This window comes from Lepidochelys kempii, chromosome 6 (genome assembly GCF_965140265.1).
Source record: "Lepidochelys kempii isolate rLepKem1 chromosome 6, rLepKem1.hap2, whole genome shotgun sequence".
Taxonomy (NCBI): Eukaryota; Metazoa; Chordata; order Testudines; family Cheloniidae; genus Lepidochelys; species Lepidochelys kempii.
Window position 1 is genome coordinate 50947590 of NC_133261.1, and position 12367 is coordinate 50959956.

Sequence of the window (12367 nt, forward strand, 5' to 3'; positions counted from 1 at the left end):
CACATACTTGGGATTGCTGTCACTGAGCAAGTGCGAGTATAAACAGCAGTGTATTGTAGTGGCAATGGAGACACGACTTAGCCGTACTGAGTATGTACCTATGGGGTTCAGGAGGGCTTGTACTTTGCACAGTTAAGTCGTGGCTTCACTGCGGCTACCTGTGCTACTGCAGCAAATATTGATATTTATACTTGTGCTAGCTTGAGAAGAGCTAGCACAAGCATATGAGTGAGAACAGGGGACTCACACCCCTCTCTCATAGTGTAGATGTACAGAAGAACTGTAAAGAGGGAGAATTATAGGCGTCTCCTCAGGCTCCATAGTGACATGGAAGACTTTGGTGGTGGGCGGGTAGGAGGGCTGCCTAAAGAATATTTTGCTTATAGCAGATTTGCATGATAAACCAGAATGGTTTAAAATTAAACAAAATTTTAACACTCTATGAAAGAAAAAAGTCTCACATTTTAAACCCTGGAGGAAAAATATTGATAATTAACAGATAATAAAAACTTACATTCAAAAAGGTTATGACAAAAAATAATCAAAGCTATGAAAATCTGAGATTTGTACCATCACCATACTAGCCTAAACTAATAGATGTTTTTGCTTGGTTGTAATGTGACCCAAAATAGTTAGGGCCCTATTCAGTACCCCTTTCTTGGTCAGAACTTCCACTTAAAGACAGTGAGAGTTTTCATCCCTTAAGGGATGGATAGTGTCCTTCCTTCCACAGAATGTTAGCACTTTCTAACCTTTATTTTATTAATGTGGCTAATTATCTACAAGACTTGACTCCTTTCATCTGAATGAATGTTAATTAATGCCTAAAATAAAATGATTATGAAACCTGTATTGTTAAACTCATGCAGGATCAGAGTAAGGAAAGAAGAGACCTAAGAGATGATCAAGTCTATTATTCTGTAAGTGAGTGATATAGTTCCTTTATACAATACACATCAGATATTTATCCTAGCCAGATTGTATCTAAACATACATTTATTTTTGTCTTTTGCAAATACTGTCAGATAACATATTTGATAGTCTAGGCTTCTGAAGTACCACTTTTCTCCTGACCCAACAGGAAAAAAAATATTCCTTTCTTCCAGTCAGAAATCCCAAGCGGTTATACAAATCTACAATATACACCCTACTGCTGGGACACCTACATTTACATCACTTAGAATTAGCGAGTCAAAGACTAAATGCTCATCACTTTGCATTGCTAAAAGTTAACAGAATACTCTATTAAGTTTGTGTTCAAACAGAAGAGTCAAAGTGATATTAATATATACACATTTTCAGATTAGAGAGTCTAAGTTGCAGTTGCAGTTGTACTGCTTTAACAACTGTCAACTTTTCAACAATGGCTTCTGGCAACTTACCTTTATCCACTAATGAGAGGCCACAGAAATTTAAAATAAAACAATATTAGATGAACTGAAAGATTAAAAAGCAAGCTAATAAAATATGATACAGCATTACTGTGCCAATCTTTGATGATGCATAAAAAAAATGTATCAACATTCTCTTGCAGAGCAGTAAAGGCACACATTTAAAAAAAAATCACTCATGCACATCATGCATAGTTTGATCTCTCCAGAGATGCAGCATTCCTGAAACTTTTCTATATCATGTACTATCCAGGGTGCAGTTCCTTTAAAATAATTTTAAGTTTTCTTTACATCTCCATTATCTCAGCATGCTTGTTAAAAACACTTTCTTACCAAGCTCTTCAAGCTCTGAGGTCATTGACTTAGACCGCAAGGTCAACGCAGTGGTTGGAGCTCGCTTTGGAGGTGGTGGGGCTTTGCATTAAATAGAAGGATATACAGTATAAGTAAATATACATTTCCAAAGCATAGTATATTCACATATACACTTTTTAGATTCAACCAAAGATTATCACATGGAATACACATTTTTATTAGATTTTAAAAATCTATCTCCAATATATTCATTATAGGACTATCAAATACACGTACACAGTAATTTCTTTGGGGGCAGGAAACAAAACATTCAGTATGCTTTGTGAAGGGCCAGGAGCTTTTCATGGATTGTATTTCTAACCATTTCTGGCTTTCCTACTGGTTAGTCAAAAAAATCAGCAGGCTTATAATGATATACAGCAGAAATCTTTAAGCTAAGTGTTTATACACCCGTATTTTTTAAATGTACCTAACACATTGTGTATGGGCACATAAAAAAATAACTTTAAAAAGAGTCTACCTCACAGTCCTTTATGTCATCCTTTCAGGCAGTAGCCCAGGGACACAGATATACTTTACACTATGTCCTGAAGGTCAGCTCAGGCTCTGAGGAAAATGAATTCCAGCTTTCAGTAACCTCCTCTGAAGATACATAAATCAGAGCGCACAAGCTAATCTCAGTGGTCATGATAGGAAAAGAGGTGGTTCCTCAGGTAGCTAGGAGCCAAGTCATGTAGGTCTTTAAAGATTAATGCAAACATCTGGTTTGTACCTATAGGCCAGTGCACAGTCTTTGGAACAGTGATGTAAAGTTAACACTGCTAGAGAAGTAGTAGAGCATTAGATTTTTTGCACCACATATAGCTTCCAAGTGCTTTTCAAGGAGTGCTGCACTGTAGAACAAATTAAAATAACCCTCTCTGGAAGTCATAAAAGAGAGTCATATGTCATAGAGAAATGGTCTTCCATCATGACAAATGTAGATAGGAAAACTGGGGACTTCTGGGACACCAGGAGCAATCAAGGATCCTGAAGTATCCCAAAACTATGAAGCACCTTAACAAAGAGTAGCAAACAAATCAGGGAGACAGACAAAATTCATGCCATACTCTCTAGGTACACAAGCATCCCCTCCATCCTATCTGAATTAAGGCTCATTCACTTTGCTGTTATCCAAGCTTCTGTCAGTTAGACACTGGGAAAGTAAAGACATAGCATTGTCCAGACTCCATGATAAATATGCAGCTGTGTCATGAATATACTAATTGCACAACAGGCCAAACTGCCTCACTGTCTCCCCCAGTGGCCTTGCAGATACATTGAACAAGAGGAATGAAAACAATCTGTTGAGAAGTCTGTACAAGAGAGATGTTTAATCATCACCTGACCCTTTGTCCATCACCAGGAGGAGATCTTCAGCCACAGAGACCTGGATAGTCTCTGTACAATTCCCAAACCAAGACCATGGTTGACAGGGATCAAAGAAATCTGTGATCTCCAAGTGATTCGAGTGTTGCCTTGTCATCACTTTCTAAATAATCTTGCCCCCCAAAAGGGGGATTATAACGATGTTAATTTTCAAAAAGTCAACATCAAGAGAAAGTTCATTGAGTAGAGGACTGCTTGGCTTGAGAAAAGCTAGCAACCTGTCCTTCCGTAGGGAAGCGTCAACATTCACAAATTTACAAGTTCCCTTTATTTATGGGCAGAAAACATAACCTATGTCAGTATAAAGAAATGCTGTGTGTGTCTGGAACATGTAGCAGTAAGATAAAACAATTCTATCAATACAATTGTTAAAAATAAATGAAGAAAGAGTAGTTGGGTAAGATTTATTTGGGCTCAGTATATTTTCTTCTTTTTAGGTATTCTAATTTTTAAAAATCTAAATTCCCAGTGGATTATTAAAAAGCAAGGTAAACAGAGTGCAGTTCTTTAAAAGGCATGTCTTTGAACAGAAATGCATGTAGTAGGACTGGTATTCATTTGTTCAATCCCTCCCATTCAAAGACTAGTGCAGGCATGACTAAAGTCTGGCCCACAGAATTCAACAGTGTTGATGAGGTATGGGGGGAGAGCTGATCTTTAATATGTAGGATTACCTCAAGGAGACCTCAGCTGTCAGGTCACGCTGATCAGTATGGAACATCCATGTTAGGAACAGAGAAGTTAGTGTGTGTGTCACTGTTGTATGGACGAGGAGGTCAGCAACAATATTCTCTGATTAATACAAATTATGTGCATTCAGTGGTTCCTAACAAGTTGCTACTACAGTTCCTGGTTGAACAAACTTTGGGTACACTTAATCAAGTGCAATTAAAAAGTTATTTGGGGAGATTCAATACCAAAAAAAGTAAGAATACAAAGAACTGTCACATCTCTTATGGGTATAGTCTAATTTCAGTACATGGGTTGCCGCACATCAGTCCCCATTAAAACTAAAGAGTTAAAATAAATTCATGATTTGTGTTAACTCTTTAGCTTTAATGGGAATAAATGGGGTGCTTTTAGGTGAAAAAGCTCCTATTTGGTACAAAGATACTACATTCTGAAAGTAATTTTGCTATGTTTGAAGTTACACCAAGTCACCCTAAAATATCTGCTCCCTTACTGAAGCAGAAGCTTCTCCCTTCTCCAGAGGTGGTAACGGAGGTGGGCACAACACCCTTTCCTCTGCTATAAGCTGAGGGAGAGATCCCCTTCTTCTTGGCTAGAGTGGTGATAGCTCCCCATCCAGTTTCAATCTATTTTAACCAGTGAGCATCTCAAAATGTATTGCTTTCTTATTAACATGTCAAGCTAAATATTTTAGTGCTTCATTTTCTTATTTTCACAGATGCCGTATTTTCAAATGCACTCAACATTAAAATTCTCATGGGACTTTAATAGGAGCAGAATTAGATTCGGGCCCAAGTCCAAGCAGGTTTTAAAATCCCAGCCTTTTTGCCTAGAGCTTTGAGTAAGGGACAGATATTTTTTTTCATCTCCCTCAAATACTCTAACATATTAAAAAGTCTGAATATAAATTCTTAAAAGCAGAATGATCTAGGAAGATGGACTTCAACAGTGAACATGACAACAATGAACTATATCTTGTTCGGCACAGATATACCTATAAACGAAGTCTGGCTTTTCCTTCAGCAAATGTAAATAGCTTGTAGATTACATAGTAGAATGCTGTTGCACATTTGAGATAAGGAATATATAATATAGCAGTAACTAAAATAATGTAAATAGTCTCCAGCCTACATCTTGTTTTTCTTAAGAGCAGTACCAGAACAAATTCAGGCAGCAAAGAAAAAAAATGTACCTTTCTTTCTAGCTGTATCATCTGGATCAAGATTTCTGGTTACTGTGACAACCTTAAGAACTAGATGATTACCCCCTTGTCGAATCATGTTCACCACCTGCCTGTGGCCAACTTTCACTACATTTTCATTGTTAACCTACAAGGGAAAAAAAAAAGACCTTATTTTAGATAAGAATTAGGAAAAAAAATTCTTTCAATTTTAAAAATGGGGGAGAGCAGCACAGGAAATTACAGAATTTCTATATTTTTAAATAAGGAAAATCCATTACAAAAATGTAAGTCAACTGACATTGCAACAGGAAAAATATAAACTAGATCTTAAAATATATGCATGATTCTTTTATTTCCATGGTTATCCATGAAATCAGAAGGAAGAGATTTGGGTTAGTTCAGAGTTAAATGTCACGTCACTTTTTTTTTCCTCTATAGAGTACAAGGGGCAAAAATATTGATTTTCTTAAGTTGACTATACTTCTACATTACCTGCAAATATTTATGTCTACTGTTTTTCCTTTCATACGCCCAACAGGATATTTAGAGGGTTTTCATTTCTATTCAGATCCAGGAAATAATTCAATGTCACCCTTTTGAAGAATTCTGACACTTAACAGGCTCTTTTATTTTATGCTCTTCTCTGTTTGCTTTTCAGTGCTCTGCCCTTTCCCCAGCTCTGCGGGAGCCCAAAGTAACAGAGGCAATGACAGCAGGGCTAGCACAATCCAAAAGCATTCTCACAGAAAAGGAGAGTAACAGTAAGTTAGCTATTGTGTAACCCTAACCTATTACAACGGCACATAGTCTGCGGACATGAGCTATAGTTCGGGCTCTGCCGCTGTGTATGTGACCTTGGACAAGTCATTTTGCCTACTCTGTGCCTCAGTTTCTCCACTTGTAAAATAGAGGGTATAGAATGCTTATCTTTGGAAAGAACTTTGAGATCTTTGGATGAGAAGTGCAATATTAGTGTAAAATATTATTATATTGGAAAACTATTGGATCTCTGATATTGGAATAAACCTTTGAGATTTATATTTAAGTCACCATGTTCTACGGCTGGCTGACTATACTGAGTGCCACTGATTGAGCCTGGAACTGTCCTTAATGAAATTGTTCAAAAATTATTCAGAATGTCAAATGGCACAATAAATATTTTCACTGAGCTTAATAATTAATGAAGCAAGACATTTTACTTAACATCTTTTACAAAATCACCACCAGAAAATACAATATACTACTAAACTACCACTCATGTGGCATCCAAGATACGTTACACATGGAGTCATGCATCAACATTGAAAATATTTTAACTGCAGGAAGGTGCTTTCCATCTGATATCCTTTAGCTACTTTGACCACTGTGATAGAACGTCTCAAACAATGGCACAGCTTGAGTTCACTTCTACATATGGCCAAATGGCAATATGCTCTAGACACTATTTTCTTTTACTGTTGTCCGTATCCACTGATTTTCCCCCACCCCTTAAACTTGCCTAATACCAAATAGCAATTTTTATACTCCAAGACAAGATGCAATTGGAGTACTATTAAGTCCTACATTATTTAAGTTAGTTCAGCTTGCTCATTAACTTGAAGGTGAGCAGTTGAACTCTTATTATTACTACTTACGTCAAGCAATATAGGAAGAAACTACATGTCACACTGGTGTTGGAAAGTATGTGCACAGAGAGCCCTTTCTGCCTCCTTTACCCTCCTGTTTGAGCAGTATTTAGGTGATGAACTGAATAAGGACCCACAAATCATTCAGGACATCATGAACACAGAAATTGCCTGACTGGATCAGATCTCAAGTCCTTCTAGTCCACTATCATCTCTCCAATAAAGGCAAGCACCAGATGCTTTGAAAAAAAAGGACAAGAACTCCACAGGTGGCAGATTTGGGACAACCTGCCTCCACCATTAGATATCTTTACTAGTTAGAGATCGATTTAAGATATGCGTACACCCTCCAAAATGTTATCATTAAATATTCTATCTACTGTGTTATCCACTTGAATTTTGCCAAGTTCTTGGACTCAGTGACTTCTTGTGGCAATATGTTCACAAGCTAATTATGAATTTATCACCTTTTAATATAACTGAATATCCCATTGTTCTTGTGTTGTGAGACTGGAAAAATAGAAGTTTCTGATCTACCTCCTCTATACCATATATCATTTTATGTACTTTTAACATGTCCCCTCTTACTCGTCTCCTTTCTAAACTAACAATCCCAATCTTTTCAATGTCTTTTTCTTATGAGAGTGTTTTCATGCCCCTAAACTCTCTCACATTTCTCTGAATCTTCTTTAAGTCTGCAATATCCTTTTGGAGATGGGGTGACCAGTTCTGCACACGGTATTCCAGATGAGGCTGCATCCCTAATTTATTTAGCTGGATAGAAAAATAGGGTCATTTTCCCTGGGTTCACCAAACAAGAACAAAATGCTGTTTTTTCTGACCATTTTGATTTATTTCTGTAGTACATAGTCCTGGAGTCTCCGTATTGTCATTCTGTGTGGCTTTGTGCAACGTAAACATCTTAAAAATTAATGGCACCATCTTTAGTTTACATTAGCATTAGAAAAATGATGTTGACTTGAATCTCATGTGATTCTTAATTGTTTCTAAGTTATAACGTTGACATCAAGCACCAAGACTATTTTTCCTGCTAATTGCAATTCTCTTACTGAGAAGATAGCCAGTAAGAGATCCTTAAAACAGAAACAGTTTACAGTATTCATCAGCAGATGGAGACAGGCAGATGTGGTAAATGAGGCAAAATTGCAGACTCCTCTATGCATGTACATTTTGAAATTATCATAAACAGATGGACATTCAAGTCCTAGTAGAATTTATACAGAAACAAATGCCAATTCTTAAAAATACAAATCAGGATGGATGAAAATCGATAGTTTAAAAATATCAGATTTATTAATTGCAGTTAAATACAGGTTTATTAAAAACATTTAAGATTATATTTGAAATTGACAACCTATGTTAAGATATAAGCTCATTATAAAATATTAAAATACAAAATACAAAAATATTAAGCAGTATGTGTTTGCTGCCAAGTCCAAGAACTAGGCACCTTTCAGTTCATGCTAGCAGGGTGTACACAGGGCAGTTATAACCTAACACTTAAGTGTGTACTGCAACTCAGACTCCTGTAATCTGCACTACAGAGCTGTGTAGACAAGCCCAAAACCCACCAAAGTTGAACCACATAATATACAGTTGACATCCTTGTGGAAGTATCATACCAAAATTTAGTCTTGTAGCACTAAACTTTAGGAAGGATGATTTTAACAACGGCAAGATTATAGACTTATAGAAAGAGACCTTCTAAAAATGTTAAAATGAATTACTGGCACGCAAAACCTTAAATTAGATTGAATAAATGAAGACTCGGTACACCACTTCTCACTTTTTATCCAGAATATAGATTCACAGAATTTAAGGCCAGAAGGGATCATCAGATCATCTAATCCAAGAGTCGGCAACCTTTCAGAAGTGGGTAACCTTTTCTCCTACAAGATGTCATGTCTGACAAAAGAACATAAATGGTCAATGATGCCAGCCTGAGATGTGCCAGTGACACCATTTAACACACACAAATATCAAACAAGCTTTTAAAAAAATTATTAAAGGAAAATATCTGACTTCATTTATATGCAGGTGTTAAGAAACATTCATAAAAATCTCTCATTTTTCAAAGCAAACTAAAAGTTACATTAAAAAAGGTCTGACATTAATAAACTCTCTGAAAGACTGAGCATCCATCACTACTAATCACAGGGAAGTTTAGAGCAAAATTTCCCATTCAAAGTTATTGTGATTTGGAGAACAAATAAAAAGGAGGCCCATTCTGCGTTGTCAAAAAACCCAAACCAAAACAGAAATACACTCCTGAATTTTTCAGACATTAAATGAAGTAAGATGCACACACTTTGATGAAAATATATTTTTGGTAAGGGGCTAGTCAGGGAACCATTGTAGTCAAAAGTTCCAAAGCAGTGGTCAACTTGGGTGCCCCTAATACTGTGTGTGCTCATACAGATGTCTTTTCACTTTACATGAGCAAAGGTAGGTGTAAATACACACACTGAAAATCCAGCCCTATAACATGGTGACTGGTGGGGTTCCCTCACTCTGGTGGTGGAGGGTCAAAACTGAATAGCTATAATTGAGATGCTGGCTGCAGTATATAAATATATATATATATTTTTAAAGAGATGACTGAAGGAACATGACAAAAGCAGCTATAAAATTCCTTACAACTTACTAGCATCTGGTATTGGCTGATGTGTCTGAGACTGGGTATTAATTTAGCTACACCACTGGCATCTGGTAGGTTAACTCTTGAGTTCCTAAATATATTTTATGAAACAAAATGAATGTTTTACTTCCTAAGAAGCTCCCATTATTAAACAATTCAACAAGCCAATTCCTCCACTACAGAACACAAGTATTTCTAATTAGAATCTATATGTTGCCTTTACTTTTTTTTTTAAATGTGGAGTTATTTCTTTTAAAAAAGTCAAAGTCAGTACTGATTAGAATAACTCCCTCCCCCAATGTTTTCAGAAAAAAGTCAGAGTTACAATAAATCAACCGAATATTAATCAAACATGTGCACACTTTACTATAAAAAGTGATAAATGGCACCATCTGTTGGCATATCATTATGTGCAATGATGTTATTTAACATTTGGAGCAGGAACACATTTATACAAGGCATATTTTTCAAAAACTGTCCCAGATTCAATCTATAATTGAATGCGTACAATGGGTTTGTTAAAGAGGCACAGATACAGGACATTAAAAAGCTGTTGAAACAAAAAGATTTTTATTACAAGAATAAAGATGTTGAAAGGAGGTATGAGGGTACTTTGCTTCTAGAAAGCAATGGAAGTATATCGTGTGGTTAAACCATAGCAGAACCAACCAACTGGTGTCTCACATCCATTAGCACCATCACCACCCTACTGGGGAGACCTTGTATTCTTTGGATTATAAAGAAAGGGTAATTAATGACAAAAGTCCATTGACTTCTGCAGGTACAAGTAATTTGGCGATGGTGCTTCTTTGCTTCTATATTAAAGCCTTTGCAATGAATAATTTCAGATGACTACTGCATCTCTCCAACTTGTTCTTTAAAATCTGACTGAAGAAGGTAATTGTTATAATCAATGAAGTACTTAAATGTATATTTCACCTGTGCCAATTCCTTTAATGGCATAGAAACTCTAGAAGAGTGGATTTAAATATGGATCTTGGTATTAAATGTAATTATGTTATCTGAAATACAACAAACATTTTTTTTTCTTGAAGTTTCACTTGTTTAAAAAAATCCTATATAAAAATGATTATGTTTTCAAACTCAGTGTATTTGTTGGCTGTGGATTTTGTACAAAAAATTAAGCAACAGTCATGAGGCAAAGTACTTTTGGGTTTATGAAAGACAAACATATTATTTTGAATTTGTATATATTAGCATTGATTTCAAATTCGCACAATCAACATGTGGGTTCTCCAGAGGAGAAGACTACGATTGGATATGAAAGCTTTGGCTTTTAACAATGATTGACGACAATAATTGGAGAAGATGCAGATGATAGTTTGATGGAGTGCTGTTCAACAACAGCTGTAAAACCAGACACATACATTTCAACAAATTAATTTCACTAATAGAAAAATAAAACCATGCATTTCCATAGGAATGTAATATGTATATAGCCATGTATCACCTACCATTAAGGCATCCATCCTACTGTATCATTTTGGGCATACCTCTGCTCTCAAGTACACAGTGAAAACTCAACCTAAACTTAAAATTTGGAAAAGAAAGGGATATGTACAGTGGTGCCCCTTACATTTGTAATTTGCTTTAGATAAGTAAAGTACTGGAGGGGAAGTGGAGGATCAAAACACACGATGGTGCTATGGACTAGCCACTCTATGATGGGTACGCTCATAGGTGAGTGCCTTAACCACTAGGCTATCCGATGTTCCCAGGTTGGTCTCTCTCAGTCTCTCCTGTTGAAGCTGGTCCACTTTGTATAACATTCGTGCGTAGTCACCAGGCCAGAGAGAGAGAGAGAGAGAAAATGACTCTAGAGACTGGTGGTTCAGGCACTCACCTGGGAGGTGGGATAACCCAGGCGATATCCCCCAGCTCCGTGAATAATTCCTTTTATAAAGCGGAACACTTCAACAGGAAAGACAGAGTTCCAACCCATTGCCTGGTGGTTAGTGCACTCACTTGTGGGTGGGGAGATGTAGATTCAAGTCCCCCCTCCAGAGTGAGGATTCAAACATGCATCTCCCACATCCCAGCAGAATGCCTTAACTACTGGGTATAAGTGGGCAACACCACCATCGCCATTTTGTGAATATAGCCCTTCCTTTCCTTTCCTTTTTTAAAAATACCCAAAATGAAGTGTTCCATTCAACAGAAATAAATGTTTTCAGTTTGCCAAAAAAAAAAAAATTATTTTGGTTCAACTCAAACCAAATTAAAAAAAAAAATTCAGAACTGCCAGCTAACTGAAAAATCAGTAATTTGCACAGCTCTAGTAAGGTCAACATTATGTAGGGCCTTCTAAGGGACAGCAGCCTGAATATGCGGCAATAAAAGGGGGAACCAATGGTCAGATTTTAGCCATGGCAGTGAGGCAGATTCTAATGACAACCACAAAAAGAATGAGCCAGTTATTTAATTATAACCATCAGATGCAACAACTGCACACAACACTGAAAATTATTGCAATGCCTAAAAGCTGAATCTACTTCAGAAAGGAGGTCAAATATGGAATTGTCCCAAAGAATTCTGTACAGCCAATTTTTGTGGATTTAATATTAAACAAACACACACGTTTTCCTTGCCCCAAATGTGGCTTTTTCATGCTATGTACTCTTCATGCTAGATGGGGAGATTTGATTATCACTAAATATACATCATCCCACACAAAGTAGCTCCATTAGAGCACCATTATTTCCCCCTTTCCAAAAAGATTAGGTTATAAACAGACTTGCCAAGATCTGAATAGTGCTACTGGATTTACGTGCGTATGTACAGTTGAGAAGGAGAAAAAGTACAATGATAAAAAGATGTGGGCTTTTCATAAAACCATGTTTTAATGGATCTCCTGTAGGTGCTGATGTGGATTTTCTTGACACGGCCAGTAGGAATTCATTCCAAGGGGGTATTGCTGTGATATAGAGAATTATGAAATGTGCTAGTAAAAAAAATTCTTTATAATTTATGTCAGCAGATGTATTAAATGGAAACATTCACCATAGCAGCCTTCCTGTAGGAATATGAAAAAGGAAAGACACCAGTAGAGAGATAT

The 12367-nt window shown here is 36.6% G+C and overlaps 1 protein-coding gene across 6 annotated transcripts in view; it reads right to left on the reverse strand.

Annotated features, from left to right (window-relative positions):
- The window catches only part of SHANK2 (SH3 and multiple ankyrin repeat domains 2), a 613416-nt gene that overhangs the window by 43183 nt on the left and 557866 nt on the right, over window positions 1-12367 (reverse strand). For 5 of the 6 annotated variants that reach the window (XM_073347891.1, XM_073347892.1, XM_073347890.1 and 2 more), the window contains 2 exons: window positions 5017-5152; window positions 1725-1805 (listed from right to left, as the gene is read on the reverse strand). In XM_073347891.1, the coding sequence (XP_073203992.1) occupies window positions 1725-1805; window positions 5017-5152 (217 nt within the window). The remainder of the gene's footprint in view (window positions 1-1724; window positions 1806-5016; window positions 5153-12367) is intronic. The other variant, XM_073347893.1, reaches the window with a different exon arrangement.